Here is an 18,577-nt window from a genome sequence, read left to right as displayed (position 1 = left end):
TTATTATATCCTTGATTCTTGCAAAATTTCAAGAAAATTAAAGATCAATCGCTATGTCATCAAACAAATATTAAAATTTCAAGTTTTTGTGATTTAAAATTGTGTATAAATATAAGTTTGTTGATCGAATAGTAAATAACATTCGATATGAACGAAATTTTATATGCATTTTAAAAACATAAGGAACATGAAATTCAACAGTTAGATTTTCAAAATTCATAAAAAAAAAAAAGAGATATATGAAAAGTTTGAAGAGTTTCTCTCCAAACTGGTTTGGAAAGAACCTTTGTTCGGCTTAAACAACTTTGCACGGATGAAAACAAACATCTTAAACAGCTTGATATAAAATTAAAATCCACACAACTTTTATATAAACAAAAAAAAAAAAAAAAAAAAAAAGACATAGAAGGCTTAAAAGATATATGAAGTATAGCATAGAGCTAAACCCATAGGAAAGCAAGAGAGAACTGAATTGCAACAACACTACAAGTACCAACAACTACAAGAAGGCTTAAAAGAATCCTTTTTCAAATTTTTTAAACACAAAGTGGCAAAGTTTCTAACAATGACCACAAAAACACTAAGGCTTGAGATTGATTTATTTAACCTTGTGTTTTTAATTTTGCTTTGGTTGATGAGAGAGAGAGAGTTCTAGAACTCTCACTCTCAAAGAAAAGGAGCGGTAAAAAATTACAGTCCATGAAGACTCTAATAAACAAATAATGTGCCATCAATTATATAAAATATTTACAACCTTCACTTATTAGGTTGTTGAATTCCACCAATTAAATTCATTGTACATCAATTACATTTTGTGGTTCTAGCATTTTTCATTTTCTATTTGGGGCCTATTCCGTTGGAAAAATGATAACCTATTGGTAAATTAAAACTTAAAACTTAGAGCTTTTTCCACATGTGCCTTAAGCAATTGATGAACTTGCCTATAGAGTAGAGTCAACCCTGACTATAATAATATTATCCTTGAAATTTCAACATTTTTTTTAATTTCATCTCTAGTATCAAGGCGGTTAAAATGTCAAGATTAAGATAGAGATCAATATTTCTACCTTCTATTAAAAAAATAGATATCAATAATTCAAAAAAAGAAAATGATAAAAATGTTTGAATGGATCATCTTTTGTGACAAACATATGCCATGGCAACTGAAAATATCGTATGTTCCCAACGGCCTTTTTGTTATGATTGCAATATTATTGTCAATTTTGCTCTATTCCAGGCCTAATAGACATAGCTTGTTGTATCAATATGCAAACCAAAATGAGAAACCCCTTCGTTCTGCCTTCGAAAATATTTGAACTGTTTTGGTCCATTTTAATGAATAATGGTCAAAATTTAAGATTTGATTGGCATGCATATGAATAGTTTTTATATTCATATTGGTTTAAACTTTCAAGTAGTGTGTGTGTGTGTTCAACGTCATGTGCGTATATGTGTTTATAAATTTTGTACTTCCAGAATTAAATCATTACTTTGCCAATGCATATAAAACCTTCTATATTTACAGTTTACACTCTACATTATAAAATCACTATGAATAAATAATTCTATATACAAATACAATCATAATAAATGCCTCTTGTACGGTCACAAAACCTCTAGGGGCGTGAGAAAGTCCTTTTCTCAAATAAACTTAGGGTTCATTCTAACCATCCATGTGGGTTGCTAATAACAAACCAAGTCTCACATGTGTTGTATAACAGTATAAATATCCAAGAAACCCAATGGCAGGATTGTCAATTATCAGATTAGGTTTAAGGCATGACTAAGGACATCCCAACACTGAATGGAGTAACAACCATAGTTGTGCATGGGTACAATAGTTAAAGAAGAAAAAGACAAGAACTGCAGTACCACAACAAAATATAATTGGTCATAAAGCAAAGGAGAGGATCTAACCTTTTTATGGCCTATGTGGATTGAGGGAGGAGGAAAGGGATAGAAGGGGAGTAGAGTAAAGTTGGATAGAAATAAGCTAATTTTTGGAAATTCTACTATACTTCTTTCTACTTTCCTTCCCTCCCGCTCAATCGAAATGAATCATAATAGGGAGGACATTCAAAAGAGAAGAAAAGAGGAGAGTAATTTGTAGTTCAAAAATATTTTAACTTATGTTTAAAAGAATCCAATACTTTGGAGAAGAGATTCATGTCTACTCCAACCATGGTTGTTCACCCCTACTCCCAAGAGGTTTTCCACGTAACACACTATGTTTTTGCATGCTATCTAATCTATTAAGTTAGACATTAATCTAATGTTTATGGCGTCCAAAGTAGCTAATACTCTCAAAGTTTCATCTTTTAACTATCACTTACACCTATTAATAACTACCATAATTTTTAAATTATATACTTAGAAAAAAAAATAAAACATCATTTTTTTTTTCGAACTAGGTTTACTAATTAGTTTTATATTAAACTTCACACACGATGTCATTCCACTTTAATAGATTGAGAGCTTAATTTATTACTTTTGAAACTATATGGTTTAATTTGTTATTTTTGAGATTATAAGATTTAGTATGTTGCATCATTAAGCTATAAGGATTAAAAAAAAAAAATTATATTTATTATTTGTTAGTTTCATGTGTAGGGACACGATTTTTAACGACCCAAGAATAACGTTGGTCTCGTATATAAAACGGCCCGAACAATATAATTTATAGAGAGTGGGATAGAAAGGCTGGACCTTGGTCGTTGGGCGGCGGTTTAGTCATGATTTTCATGGAAGCCCCTACGAAGGTGGATTTGGCTTGTATAGCTAAACCTTACACGGATGTGGTTTGAAAGGTCTGACTCCTCAGAATTAATCCGAGGAGCATTATATTCTCACCATTCTTCCTCCTCCTTCTCCTCCTTTTTCCGGGGCCTTCCCCACCCCCCCCCCCCTTTTCCTTTTAGCTCCCTTTTCCCTTTTATACTAGTATTCACTTCCCCTTCTTCATCTACGTGTCAGTTTCTCCTTATTTGGGGTAATTACTCGTCCTATCAATCCATACGTCAGAGTGGTTGGGAAAAACTGGATAGTATGGTATGGAGTATGGGCTTGTCAGGTGCTGGGCTCCACATTATGGTGTTGGCAGCTTTCTCGTTTGTACTGCTCTTGTACTGAGTTTGTCCTTTTATTCAGGCGTTTTGTGAGGTGTTGAGCGTGAGATCGTCCTCGGCCACATTCTTGGGCCATTAAGGGGCTTTCGTCATACGTCCTCGGCAGTAGGCTTCTCGGCTTGGGCTTTGGGCCCTTAATGTGAAGTGGGCTGGGATTTCAAATTTCAGGCCCCACATCATGTATTATGGATTGAAAACTATTAATTAGCTCATATATTTGTGGTTTTTTATTTTTTAAATCAATAATTACAATGGGGAAGATGAGATTTGAATCTTAGAAGTCTCCATTGAAAATATTAAAATGTGTCAACTATTTGAGCCATAAGGTTCTTAACATCATTGGTGAGGTGTTTGGAATATTAACTGCTTAATTTATTAATTGATTGATATATGGAATTTAGTTTTATAAAAAAAATTATTGAAATATTAGTATGGGCCTTTATGTCCCAATGAATGTGTGCAAGTATTCAAATAATTTTGAATAATAACCTACAATGGCCCATATGGGCCTTTTTTTTTTTGTTGATAAGTGAATGGGCCTTACAAAAGGCCTAAACTGACTGTCCAACTGATTAACAGCACTATGCTTTGCCGAATATATATATATATATATATATATATATATATATTTTTTTTTTTTTTTCTGAGAATCAAGAACTTGAACTTTATTAAGAAAAAAATCAGCCGTAATCCTTTGCCGAATAAATAGATTGACTTGAGTCGGCTGGTCTAATTTTGTCAGGCCCAACGTCTCTAACCCATTTTTTTAAGCATTGTTTTGGGAGTTTTTATTGCTGGAGTACGTGTCAAAAGATATGAGATACATTTGATTTAAAATTGCTATAAACTTTGCTCAAAAAAAAAAAAAAAAAAAATTTGCTATAAACTTGTGATATTGTAATATATGAACAAAATTATTCCATCTTGGACAATTACCTATATGACGTATAAGTAAAGTCAGCATTTGATTGGTAGGATTAATTTGGACATGTATAAACATGACACAAGTTAAAGGCTGTCAAGAGTTTTATAGCTTAATTGAAATATTTTAATATATAAAGTGCTTGAATGTATAGACAGAGAAATTGTTCGAATTGTAAAGTTAGAAGTATATTGTAATTATCTTTAAAAAAAAAGAAAAAAAAGAAAAGAAAAGAAGTTAAAGACTTCTGATGCACTAGAAACGTGTTAAAATCTGGGCAATAAATCTAACACACTCTTCCTTTCTACTTGTACTAGACCCCTTTTTTTAATAAATGTCATGGTCATTCTCAGTTAACTATTATTTATTTATTTATTTAAATTTAGTGCTCTATGTCAGATTAACTAATGCAAAACAATCATTAAATATAATAATAATGCCTCCTAAACATTCTATTAATTAGATATAAGTAAGATAGAAAGTTAACGTTAATGGATGCAAGATTATTAGGTGCAATGTTTTTAATAGATGGGAAAAAAAAAAAAAAAACTTTTGATAGTTTAGAAAGGAAAATTTTATGTAAATTTTAAAGAGGAAAACAATAATTTGCAAGGAATCTTTATTGATTTTACATTTTACATCCTCGCTAAAATATAGTTTTGCATATATTTGTTTGTTTTGACCCAAAAAGAAGGAAGCGGCTGTAGTTTTTTTTTTTTTTAGTGAAATTGATCTTCTTTGGAGGTACTTTTTTTTTTTTTTTTTTTTTTGAGAAACTTCTTTAGAGGTGCCTTGACGTGTTAAGATGAAACTTCTTTGAACTTTTCTCTTTGAAACCGTCAACAGTTCATTTAAGCCACAAAATGGCGAGCCTAATTTCCCTGAAGATTCTCATTACTTTTTAAAAATAATTTTTAAGTGGAGAACGAGAGATGGTCGGTTTGGAAAAGGTTTATTTAATTATTTTTTTTTTTTTCTGAAAGTAAAAAATAAAAGGTAACTGAAATAGTACAATAAGATTTATAAATAATACTAAAAAGTGTAATAGAATCTATGAATAATAGTAAAAATAAACTGAATAGTAAAAAAAACTGACTTTTTAAGAAATCCCATACACAAACTCGATCTGATATCTACTGAAAACATAAAACAATATCATTAACTTAATTGAAAACTCATCTAACTATCTAGTATGTAAAACTTGAAAATTTTCCTCACAAGATAGGACAGCAAATTTCTGACTTTGACCATTCATAAATGCCATGGAAACCCACAGATTTTCCTTTTTATCCTTTTTCATAGTAACCCACCTAATTTTGTAAAGGATATGCCCACGGGAATTTTCAATTATAATAACATGAATGAGATGCATTGAATTTGATCTGGCAATTCGCATGCTCAGTATCTCACCATAATATTCAATTTAGGTAATAGCATCAAATATTGATGTGATTGTTAGATTGAGGTTAGGTGGAATACCTTCAAAATTTAGGCTGCTTTCTTGCTTCCAAGATTCATTGGTATATCCATACTTGAATAAATAATTAAATATACCAAATCTTGGGCAAATTAAAACTCGCATGACAATTAACTATTTTTTAAAACTATTAAAGAGGTCAGGCCCAACATCTTGACTGGGTATTTGATCGATAGCATTCTCTATCAGCTTTGGCTATGTGTCTTTATCATCTTTAGACCGCGTTACTCGGATCACACCTTTGATTAGAAGTCTTTATTATATTGGATTCCCTTATGGTCATGTATGACGTACTTCCTATTCATCTTCAAGCTGAGTTTTTCAAACCATGGACCTCCACAAGTACAATATGCATTGTGCTTGTCATTCAAGTCTCATTCATCACACACATCTAGCCTTTATTCTGGTGGTGGTGAGTCATCTGCACTTCATATGGCCTTCGTTCCAAACTCAAATTGTCTTCGAACTTTCATCTTGAGTTTGAGGGTGTTATGTCCCAGGGACACGTGGAATTAGAAGGAGCAGCTGAGTCCGAAAGTGGCTAAAGGATAAGTTATTGAGATAATGATATTGCCTCACGTAGTAGTTATCATTAGAATTTTATAATTCAGTTGTCTTCAAACTTTCATCTTGAGTTTGAGGGGATGTTAAGGATGTCAATGCACAATCCTAGCCAAGTCTAAGTCTAATCCTATTTGGTGTGCAAGCCAAAAAATTCCGATTCTACTTGTATTACAAGTCTTATAATCTAGTTAGTGTAGGATTTAGCCTAATATAAATACCATACTGTATTATGTTATAGGTGCTATAGAATTTCCATCATGGATGTAGGCTATTAATGAGTCTCTCTCTCTTGCTTTTGCTTTGTCTGTCAACATTATTTTATAGTTACATCGCTCGATTCGCAATGAGCCAACCATTTCTGATGGTTGCTTTCTCAGGATGGTGGGTGGCTATTCTTTTTTCCCAAAACAAAACAAGGTTAGTCCACTTGTAGACAAAAGGTTTTGAAAACCACCTATAAACTGCATCTACTGTCTACTTTTCCTCACGCCTCACAGCCATGCACTACCATGGCCTACCCATCAACCCCAACGCCCCAACATTGATCACAACGCCATGCATGCCAACAACCTTCATTAACTAATTAAAAACTTAAAAATACACATAATATGCATAGATTATTTTTCAAATCTATAAACTTATCAAAACTAATCTCAAAGTACCAAAATAAATCGAACTGAAAATAAAATAAACATACATATATGGTGGATTGGATAGGGTCAATGAGTTGAAAAATTATCAACCTGAATCCAACCCATCTTGAGGCTCAAAATAATATTCTAACCCAACCCAACCTACCGACTTGAGGTATTTTGATTTCATCAAGTTGATGTGTTGAATGGACACCTACTTTTTTGGTTTTGGATTAATTGAATTTTGTTGTTTTTGTATGTTCCATGATCAAATATCAATAGCACCGACTTGACATAATTGAATCTAGTGTGGTGTGACTTCATCACTACATCATTGTCGATCTAGTTCCTAATTTGGGAAACCAATAAAATTGATGTGGTGGGAGAAATCCCCCCATCCTTGACTATGTTAACCGACGCATACTCTTTTTTTTTTTAGAAAAATAGATACCCTTAATTTTAATACATTTTTATTTGCTTTATAATCAGTTCTATCACATAAAAATTTATTTATTTATTCCATATCCCCTTTATATTTTCATAATATTAAACATGTCATTTAATTGCATTCTATAAGCAATTAATGAATTTTACAGGTTGTTTTACAAATATCATCATTAGACTTTTGCCATTTTACACCCTATATTTATGGTTTGAATAATTTTTTTTGGTAGATTTATAGGTTGAGTAATTAATGTCCAAGGTATAATTATTCAAATTTAAACCGCAAGGATTTTCTCAATGCATTTTAAATAGGAGAGAAGATTTCAAACCTTGAATGTATTCATTAAAAACATTTAAAAAAAAAAGAAGTTATTTGACCTAAACGTTATTAACAGGACTAAATTAACATTTATTGTTTCAATCTATGACATCTGTTCTTGATGATAACTTTTTATCATCAAATTAAGACACTTATTGGTTTTTTGTATAGGCTAGGATTGAACTCCAGATCTCTTATTCAACCATTAGAGACTTTACCAATTGAGCTAACCAAAACCCACATACTATTTACAACTTACAACTTAACCAAAACCCCAAAAATGCGGCCATAGCTCAAGAAAACGCGGCCTTAGACACGTTCTATGGCCGCACGTTTAAAACGCGGCTGCTATTGTTTTCTTTAAGCCGCATTTTTTAAAAACGCGGCTTTAGTCCTTTTGTGGCCGTGTTTTTACAAACACTGCCTAAAAAAACGCAGCTTAAAACCCGCGTGTTTTGTAGTGTAATGTGATTATTTGACTAGTTGAAGAATTTAAACTAAAAGAGCAAACAATGGAACACATATTGAATTGAGTTCGAAACTTGGAATCTCCTCATCCACTTTACATATATAAAATAAAAATAAAAATGAATAGGAGTACTTAATCAAATTATCTTCTTTTTGTGGAAGACTCCAATTCAGACTCAGCTTGACAAATGAACATGATGGGATCTTTTTATTTTTTTATTTTGATAAGAACATATGATGGGATCTTGATAAAGTTCAAAGATATCCACGAAACGCCTATAGTATCTTCATATGACAAGTTATAACCCACAAAAATATCTAGAGACATACACTCACATTTTGCCGCAAATATTATATATGTTAAGCGGTGATTGTATTCCCTTTCAAAAAAGAAAAAGAAAAATGGTGATTGTATTAATTTTCATAAGTATCAGTACTGATCCTCGGAAAGTATTAATTTGATATCAAATATTATCACATAAATCGTATTAAAATACAATAAATAAGTGATATGTACAAAAAAATAACTACCTCACTAATAAATAAGAGTGTGTTAGTTGTAGTTAATTATTTTTCTACTCTCATTTATTAAATTTTAATTAAGGTAACGTGGTATCATTTAATACAAGATACTTTTCACCACGTGTAAATAATATAATGCTTTGACAACTTTTTTTCATTTTTTATAAAAGTTAAGTCAAAATTTTTCTAAAATGGATTACTAACGAGTATCCTAAGGGCACTCGTTAGCATGACCCATTAACAAATCAAAAATGTTTTTTTTAAAGAGGGTTTCAATCTATGGCGTCCATTTCTGATGATACTCTTTATCGTCAGACTAAGATACCAATTGGTTTTTGATGTAGGCGGAAATTGAATTCTAAATCTCTTATTCAACTATCAAAAACTTTACCCGTGAAACTAAAATACTTAGTATTTAAAAAAAAAAAAAAAAAGTAGTACAAGTTATGTAAAAATGTGTGAAGCCTTGTGTTAACCATATCACAGGGATGTAAAAGACGATTTTAACGTAGATGATAGTCATAGACAAGATGATTGATGAAGTGGGGCTTCTGAGATGTCGACACTCCATGTGGTTAAAATTTGGACACATGCACACCATGCGGCGACCCTCAGTGGTGCACCAACGACTTCACCTGCCATGTGGACCCTCTTCTTTTGCCGTTTTGTGCTCGCTGTCAACACTTGCTGTGTGGACTCGTTCATCGTCATTATCTTTTCTTTTTCTTATCTTTTTTGCTCAATGCAGAGCATCATCGTCATCGTCATCATCATCATTTTCTTAAATCTTCCTCTCCTATGATCATTTTTTTCTCTTATCTTTCTTCTGATTAATCATATGAATCTAGGATCACGGTTTTTGACTCATTCTACATCGTCAATCACCCCCCAATAATTAACCAATAGCTTTGTCAACTTTAAGGGGTGGACTGGTATATGAGTTTAAACACAAGTTTTTAATTTTTAAACAATATTACATGTATTTTCACATATTTTTACACCTATATGTATTTTCAAAAAATACAAACAACGTTACTAGAACAACGAACAGCCACTAAACCTCTTCTCCATGTCATTGAATCACAAGATTTTTAATGAAGTGTCAAAAAAAAAAAAAAAAAAAAAAAAAAAAAAAAAAGAAGAGAGAGAGAAGAAGAAGAGAAAACTTGAAGTTTTAAAAAGTTATACATTACAACTAAAAGAAAAAAAAAAGGCTTATAATTTAATGCCAAATAGATATGTAATGTAATTCTTTTTTTTTTTCTTTTCTTCGCATGAATTATATTCCATATATTATGCACATTTCAAAAGAATGATGATTTGTGCGTTTAACAAAAACTAGGTTAAAAATAAAGTTAAATCTTTAGTATATTATCACACATTTAACATAAAAATTACCAAAATTATATCTTTTATTTCATATTTAGCAAATGAACTACCAGAAAATAACAGGATACCAAACATAAAAATTATTGAGTGAAAAGAAAATATAGTATATTTGGTTTGGTGCACTAATAATTTCTCCTCTTTCACTTTGTTAAGAGTTGAATTCAAAGAGTGACTTGGGTCCATTAAGACATTGACATTTTTTAGTTGTGTTATCTTTAATGTATATTTATATAAAATTAAAAATTAATTTTTAAATTTTAATGGAGTGAGCTGTAAAATTAACTCTTAAAAGGTAGAATAGAAATTAGTATGATAAAATATAACAAATATGATAAAGTCATCAAAATGAACAAACAAGATGTTCAATAAAAAAAAATATATATTATTCTTTTTTCCTAATCCTTTTTTTCATATGACATGACACTCACATCTTAATTCGTGAATTTTTCAAACAAAACATCAATCCACGCCTAGCCTTGCAAGGAAAGCAAGTGAGCCCGACCATTTTTTAAATTCTCTCTAAGACCCTAACCCATTGGAAGCAGCCCTTGACATATGAACAACAAGACCTGTTCTTAACGGGATGGTACTTACTTTCATATAGGTGCTGCAGGGCTGTTGCTAGCTCGTGTCGTGAGATGTTTGGTTAAGTTCTATAACAAGCGAAACCCTTGTTTTGTGTTGTTGAGACTTGTGCCTAAGGAGAAAGTCGTTGCAACCGAAATGAGTTGAGTGACATGCAAGCGCTACTAATTGAGTGCCAGCACGTAACTGTGCTGTCAATAAGAAGGAAGTCGGCACCTTTCAAAGCACTTTCTAGTGTGCGCTTTAGAAAGATTACAGTTAGTGCGCTTTACTGATAACACAAAAAAGGATTTTAAATATAAATATTTTTTAATAATTTAATTGTTACAACTTACAACAATAAAGAAGGGAGGATTCAAACTCCTAATAAATAAAAAGAGTAGGTCATGCCATATAATTACAAGCTTATTAACCATTTCATTTAATTCTTATACCAATGGTAAACAAATTTCTCATTGTGAAGCATCATTAACTTTAGGACTATAAACCTCCTCCAATCCTAATCCTCTTGACCCAATTAATTAAGTTATTGATTTATGTGAGTCTAACAATCCCATGTCCCTTTTCATTTATTCTTATATAGTAAAACGACAAATTTCTCATCGTGAAACATCATTAACTTTAGGACTATAATTCTCCTCTTATCCTTAATTCTCTCGGTTTGCCTTTTTTAGCGGGGTCTCGTGCACTGTTCACGGGACTCGAAAGAACAGAATTTAACAAATTTAACTTTAAAATTGAGTCCCGCAATACTATTTACACATTTAAAAATTATTTTGCTACAATATTTTTCAGTTTTTAATTTTCAACAACCAAACAAACCCTTATATAACCCTTATATAAAATTAAAAAATGAAAACTGCACCCAATTAAAAATATTGAAAGATTTTATAATACATAGTAGTGTCTCTGTCCAGAATAGGATAAAAGCCTTTATGACTTTTCTTTGTGCTGGCATACAAGCCTTTATGACTTCCATGTACCATATCTCAGACTTAAAGCAGGAGGTTGTGAACAAGACACACCTGCTTGGTCCGACAAGATAAAAAGATAAGGTCATATGCTCAGTAGGCCTCTCCTCTCTTTTATTAAACCCTGCTTTTACTATGGAGTTTGGTTTGGCTTTTGTTTACATTACATTACTTACATTACAACGTTCCATATAGAGACAAAACTAACTCCAACATGGAAATGCGTGTTTTCAATTTTCAAACAGCAAACGGATCCCAATTCTCAAATGGCACTTAACTAGGGTCGTTATTATCCACTTGAGTATTCGTGGCAGTAAAAGGATGGGACTTCACAAACCGGTCCCACTTAGATGACTGTTTGATCCAGGTGGCGCAAATCTGTTTCTCTAGTTGAAAGAAAAAAATTATTCAATATTTATCAAAATTCAATAATTGAAAGACGGGCCAGCAAAATAACTATTACTTTTAAGCGCGTTATTGGCTACTTATTTTCGCGTGCATAATAATTTTTAATTATTAGATTTTAATATCGGCGTGTCCAAAAAATAGCAACTGAAAAAAATATATATATAAGAAAGGAAATTAAGGAAAGTGTTTTTTTAACATTTAATTTATTAAACATCTTTATCAAAAAAAAAAAAAAAATTATTATACATCAAAAGAAAAAAAAATTATTAAATAAACACAACACGAGAGCCGACTTTTTTGGCTATAAATTGGTGTAGTCGTCGGTTTCATTTTCCTCAGTCTTTCACGTGTCTCTCTCATTCTTTTTCGTTGTTCTGTTGGCTTCTATTTAGTTTCTGTCATTATATTGTTTCTGTTTGGCTATCGGCAAATACTTTTTATAACCATTTTCTTTTCTTTGGAAAGTTTTTCTCTGACGGTGGTTGTTGAATATATCTATATTTATATATATTATATATATTATACCTGTATTCACAAACACAGAGGTTTTTGAGAGAAGAAATGGAAGGGAGTAAGAAAACGGCGTCGTCTACATCCTTGACTTCTGAGCTTTTTGGGTCCAAAGATTCGTCTTCTTCATCTGGGATTTTTGGGTCTATCTTTGCGCCTTCAACAAAGGTATTGTTTTTAATTCTCTCTGTTCCAACTCTTGTTGTTTTGAGCTAATTTTTAGAATCTGTGATGTATTTTCTTCGATTGTCTCGATTTGATTTTCATTGCTTTTATTGTGTTATGTTCGTTTGTTTTCTGCATTTTATGGTATTGGTACCAATTTTGTTTTGTTTTTTGTCTTTTTTTTTAAAATAAAAAAACTGTTTTCTGTTTAAGGTTGAACAGAGTTTCTGGAAATAACTTTAACTGATGGTCTATTTATGGATTGTCGTGGTGTAAATTCTTGTCTTGTGTTTGTTTTATTCTTTTTTTTCCTTGTAAGTTTTGCCAAATTGGGTAAAGGAGACAATGGAGAAAAAGTAATTTAAAAAAAAAAAAAAAAAAAGGTTTTTGATTAATGCAAGTAATTGAATGACAAAAAGGATGGCTTAAGGCTTAAGATTTGTGTTGTTGGTGTTGATATAGGTGTTAGGCAGAGAGTATCTGCACTCTGAGATGAATGGGAGAAAGCAAGATCTGCCAAATGAGCCATGGCATGCAAAACCTTCCCCTGGTCAATGTAAGAATAATCTGTTATACTATTTGTGTTTGTACTTTATGTTACTTTTCTCCATATGCATGTGTGTACGACATAATCCGAGTGTATTTTGTATTTTTTTACTAAGATTTTGTTTCTTAAAGTTATGCTTTTAAAAAAAAAAAAATTTTCCTTTTTTTTATATTTGGTTGGCTACCATTTTATCAAAATTTGCTTAATGGGAATTTTTGTATATGTATTCTTGAGTTTAATATATAGACACTTCTCATGGCTTTTAATGTTATTTAATTTATTTTAAAAGGTATTTATGTTGTTCTTCTATGTATTAATGTACCAAAGCTTGTTTGGAGTTTGTGCGATAGCTTAGTGGTATTGGGTATCCTCTGTGGTGTACGATGTGTTGGGTTTGATCCGTACCGACCTGCCCCCAATATTTCCCTAGCAATTTTTTTTAGAAAAAAAAAAAAAAAAAAAGCCTAAAACTTGTTTCTCTACTTTGGATTTCATACCGGTTCTACATCGAACTAAACTTTGCATATATGAAGAAACACTCAAATGACAAAAAATAATTTTTTTTTTCTCTCAAGCTCCTAATTTCTCAATTAATTTTGCAGTATCTTCAATTTCAGTAATTTGTTAAGGCATGAATTTTTAAATTTGTGTCCAAAAATGGTCTCCCTGATCAATTTTGCTGTCTCTGCAGATGAAAGCCCAAAAGGCGGTGACAACGAAAGTCAGAACATGCCAAACAAAGACATGAGCCCCATTTATCAGGAGCAAAGAGTACAGAACAACTGTTCTCTAAGTTCATCAATCTTATATGGTGGTCAAGACATCTGTACTCATCTTCAGACTACCCCAAGTTCAGTGGTGAGTGTACATTTACATATATGTAACACTTCGAGCATGTTTTTTGAACGCTATGCATAAGCCTAAAGCAATTACAAAAGCATGAGCATATTTCTTGAACATCAAATTTTTTTTTTCCTTTTTTTGTTTCTAAGTCATGAATATCAAATGTTGGATTAAGTGGTTCACCGCTCATATTTTTTTGGGCAAATTTAATGTAAGATTGAACTCCAAAATGAATATTGTTTAACAAAGCTAATAAATAATTTAGGGATCATTTATTGGGTGGAAGTGTTTGTTCCTTTGGGTACTTTGGCTAAGCCTCAATTTGGATTTAATATCAGTCAAGGCACCAGGACAGAATAGTTATCTTGGTTTAGAAAATTGTCTGAACTTTATCTTAATCGTTCTATACACAACATGTTCTGTCCCACAGTCGTTGTAGGCCATGGGAGACTACAGAACATCATTAAATTGTATTTTCCTTGATAATTTCTTTAACTTCTAAAATATGCTAACATTTGTGAATTTATCAGTATAAGAAAGATGGGGGAGAAGATGATTCAGGGAGTGCTTCAAGGGGAAACTGGTGGCAAGGTATGACATTTTATATGCTGTATGCGTGCGTGTGTAGGATTTAAGTTATACATATGGTTTAAACTGTACTCACATATTGTGTTTTGTTTTACAAACAAAATTTTCTATCTGCAGGGTCTCTCTATTATTAAGAGCTCTCTTGCCTAGGCATATACTCACCAAGGTACTTTTAAAAATTTTTTGTGCACTCAAGTCTTATATATCTAATGGTAACGGTAGATGGAGTATTTTTCTTGTTCTTCCTATATCTTCTCTCTCTTTACATAGGCAGACCATAAATATAAGAGATCATTTGTTTATTAAAAACTTGAATTCCCATCATTTAAATTTTCTTATATTTATTCAAGCTATCTGAAGAGAACTGCAATTTTGCTGGTTGTTTTGTTTCACTACTCATAGACATAGTTCATAGAATTTGGTAGAACTTTAGTATCTAAAGCTAGAAATTGCCTTCAGACTCCTGATAATTTTGGTCCTCCCAATAATTCCTTTAGTTTATTCAGACACTAGCTGTTCGGGATGATAAAGTTGGATCCATAATAGGGGTTTGTCATGAATGATTGAAGTTACAAAAGGTATAATGCCAGCTGGTCCAAAACGTCCTAAATGAAATTGTAAGCACATATTATGTTTATCTGGTTGCTTTATGTTGTTTCTATAGTTTTTATTTGTCACTCACTTGGGACATTCAATTGCTGCACCAGACCACCAATACACACCCCCACCCCAACAAATAAAATTACAAGAATATGTAGAAGCTGCTTAAGCATAAATGAAAACAAGTTGCGAATATAGGCTTTAACATGTCCTCACCAGAAAAATTTCAATTGCCTGTTCAAAGACAAGAATACTAATTAATTTTGGGTGTTCTATAATTTCCACTAATCTCAACCCGATTTGACTGAATTGTTTTCTATGACCAAATGCTTTGCAGGTATATAGGAACATAGGCTAGCAGCTTAAATCTACCGTTTTTTATGTGGAATATAGAAGATAGTAATGAGATCGTTGTGACAGCCGGTTGTTTCTTCATCCAGCTAAACAACAGAATCGTTATATGAACCTATAGTTAGATGCGCCTTCTTTTATTTACTGTAAAGAAAGCTGAACTTCATGCTTTTACTGTAAAGGATATTTGGTGTAGGAAGGCTTGTTTTCTATGAGGTAATTTAATGTAGTGAAAACTTCCTATATGTAGTGACTTCAATTATCCTATTTGGTGTAGGAAGGCTTGTTTTCTATGAGGTAATTTAATGTAGTGAAAACTTCCTATATGTAGTGACTTCAATTATCCTATATATATGGTTGAACTTCTTTCTTGGTTATTTTTGGCTCCACTTTGGTATTTTACAAGTGGATTAATTATTGTCTTAATCGTTTACCATTTTACATTTTTTTTTTTTTAATTTTTACATGAGATTAATTTTGACCACCATACATTCGTGGTTGATAGTTAGGAGATATTTATTTGACAGAAAGTGATTGCATCTAGCACTAGTTTAAGCTTGCGATGCACAATCAGATGACAGGGTTGTAACTATTTTGAAGGGAGATAAGAAATCCTCCTTGAAATTGTGACATATATCCTTGAATCCCTACCATGAATTAAAAATTGACAGCCCTCTCATATGCTTAGATTTTTGTGTTTAGCCCACCTAAATCTACATGCTTATCTCTTGATTTTTTTAATCACTTTGTTAAAAGAGATTCATGTTCATAAATGTTGACACTTGTTTCCCAAAATCTCCTTCTAACATCCTGAATTTTGCTTTAGATAGGACCTTGGATGCTTTCTTAATTCTCTACGTGTTTGCTCAATCATCTCCCATTTTTGCCCTCTTATACTACAGTTATTGGACGGTGATGTTTTTTGACGTTAATGTTCAAACTTCAAAAAAGCAATCCAATATTCCTTTTAATGGTCAAAACCTTTTAGTTGATGATGCTCTATGCAAACTTTTCTAACCTCAGAACTTAGATTTCGTTCAAGTGCCAAGCACAGCTAACTTTTAAATCATCCTTCAAAAGGTGTGGCCCAGTGAGCACAATTATCTTGTAATCTGTTTCATAGTTTTGTCTCCTAACTGTTCTCTTTATATCTTATCTGAGCTTAAGATTTTGATTGGAGGGTATTCCCTATCCAATTGCGACCCACCAATTAAAGCAGCACTTATCCGTGAGTGGTGGGACATTGCTTTTTTGGTCGTTAAGTAAGTTATGTTTGTCAAAGAGATTTTAGGTTGCAGAGTGCAGACAAAGATTTCTGCAGCCACATTTTCGCAAAGTTAAAAGCAGATTTGATGTTTGGATGCCCCTACTTTTCTGTTATATCAACTTTTTGACACTGGCATAGGTACTTGAAGTTTCTTTGTAGCAACAACTTTGTTTGGTTCTAAATTGAGGAAAGTCAAGAAGCAATAAGCATAAGACAATCATTTTAAACCCAATTCTTATACTGAACGAATATATATTATTAGAGATGGAGGCATTTAAGTTGGTAGGTTTTATTGCCTAAATACACAGGCCAAAGCAACAGCCATTATTACACCAGCAGCTACCAGCTTTTTCAGTACCTTATGCCTCAATCCGCAGTCGTCAATACCTTCTGTTCCCTTTAAGGCACTGTGTATGCTGCAATGTCACCAATAGTGATCTTAGAAGTGATTAGATAAAAGGGAAAAAATGGTTTGAAATAAAACTTTCATCTCTGAAATTTGGTTTTAGTTTGATTTTTGTCCTCCAATATAAATAGTTGCAATTTTTAACTTCAAAAATTATACTACAAGATAGCATCTACCCTTAAATTTATTTTAGACTACTCTAACCTTTTACATGTAAATCTTTTAACAACGCAAATAGAGAGCAAAACTCAATGAAAAGTGTAAAATAATGAACTATACTCACATCCACATTTGTATCCCACTGGTCGATTAGCAATGTTGCAGCGCTTGGGGATGGTGATAGCAATCTCAGGCTTGATTCCTGAGCTTTTGGCAGTGTTAGAAAGCATGACCGCACATAGACAAGCCGGGGTTTGGCCTATGATCTTCACCTGTTGGCAGCAACTGTCAGGAACAGCTGCGTTCACATCTTGTGCCGCAGTTGCACAAGGAGCAAGTTTCATAGCCTCATTGTCTGGAGTAGATTTTCCACATGCGCTTGCCCCATCAACCTTTTCCAGACCAGCCATGCTGACAAGCACAAGCAAGCCCAGAAGGCAAATGAACTTCATTGGAGCTGCCATTCCTGCAATGTATCTCACAATGTACAAGTTTTCTGCTATCTCACAATGCTGGAATCCTTTCCTTAGGGACAGGTTTTATACTGCAATTTGAGCTCAAAAGTGCTTCCTCCAATCACCCACTTTGTCCTAATGGAGCTTGCACTAGAACAAAGAAACTTGATGACAATTTTCTTATTGCACCACTTTCCTTCCAAAAAACTAGTTTGAGCATTATCTAGAACCACTTTATTGTCTAATCAACTGAATCAAGGTTGGTGTATCCAATATCTGCATAATCCCTTCTAGAAAATCCCTCCAGGTGTAACCATTAGTGATGGTGGATTACATGATAAGCCAGTTACCAACCACCAAGTCTCCTATAGAACTCCATTGCCGTCAGGCTAATGTCATTCTTCGAATTCCATAAAGGATCTGTTTGTTCCTGGTCGCCTTTCGTCAATGTTTGCACGCCTAGTTTGGAAAAGGCCAAAAGTGCAACCATTAGAGCACTTGCATCAGATGTAAAATGGCATAATTGCAAAATTTCGGCCAACCAACCCAAAAAATAACTTACATCAGTTTGTCTAAAATTATATAAAGACATATTTTATTCATTTCTCAATTTACTTTTTCAGTTGGTGTTTGTGTGCGAGTGATATGTGTGTTTTAAAAAAGTGGTTATGTGAATGAAAAAAAAAAATTATTGGAATAGCTTTTAGAATAGATAATTTGATATGGGTGTTTTGAAAAAGTAGTCATATAAAATAGAAAAAATAGATTCTTATGCTAAAATTGACAAAAAATAAATAAATAAATAATGAGCAAATGCTCGGTTAATAGTCCTAGGAGTTCAAGTGATAGCCCAATAGTGA

General features: G+C 32.4%; 2 protein-coding genes across 3 annotated transcripts; one reads left to right on the top strand and one right to left on the bottom strand.

Moving 5' to 3' along the window:
• Nucleotides 1-12,157: 12,157 nt before the first annotated feature.
• On the top strand, nt 12,158-15,807 carry LOC115952635. 2 transcript variants are annotated; one of them, XM_031069815.1, is made up of 6 exons: nt 12,158-12,504; nt 12,964-13,057; nt 13,740-13,906; nt 14,422-14,482; nt 14,597-14,645; nt 15,417-15,807. In XM_031069815.1, the coding sequence occupies exons 1-5, from the start codon at nt 12,388-12,390 to the stop codon at nt 14,611-14,613; spliced, it is 456 nt and encodes a 151-aa protein (XP_030925675.1). In that variant the 5' UTR covers nt 12,158-12,387; the 3' UTR covers nt 14,614-14,645; nt 15,417-15,807. The 2 variants fall into 2 exon arrangements, with proteins under 2 accessions (XP_030925675.1, XP_030925676.1); XM_031069816.1 differs by lacking the exon at nt 15,417-15,807 and adding an exon at nt 14,977-15,410.
• Nucleotides 15,808-16,894: 1,087 nt separating this feature from the next.
• On the bottom strand, nt 16,895-18,238 carry LOC115952636 (putative lipid-transfer protein DIR1). Its single transcript, XM_031069817.1, has 2 exons — nt 17,387-18,238; nt 16,895-17,113 (listed from the first exon to the last, which is right to left on the bottom strand). The coding sequence occupies exons 1-2, from the start codon at nt 17,724-17,726 to the stop codon at nt 17,097-17,099; spliced, it is 357 nt and encodes a 118-aa protein (XP_030925677.1). The 5' UTR covers nt 17,727-18,238; the 3' UTR covers nt 16,895-17,096.
• Nucleotides 18,239-18,577: the final 339 nt, after the last annotated feature.

The sequence above is a fragment of the Quercus lobata genome, chromosome 7 (assembly GCF_001633185.2).
Source record: "Quercus lobata isolate SW786 chromosome 7, ValleyOak3.0 Primary Assembly, whole genome shotgun sequence".
NCBI lineage: Eukaryota > Viridiplantae > Streptophyta > Magnoliopsida > Fagales > Fagaceae > Quercus > Quercus lobata.
Note: the sequence above shows the minus strand (reverse complement) of the source record. Positions and strands in the feature narration are given on the sequence as shown.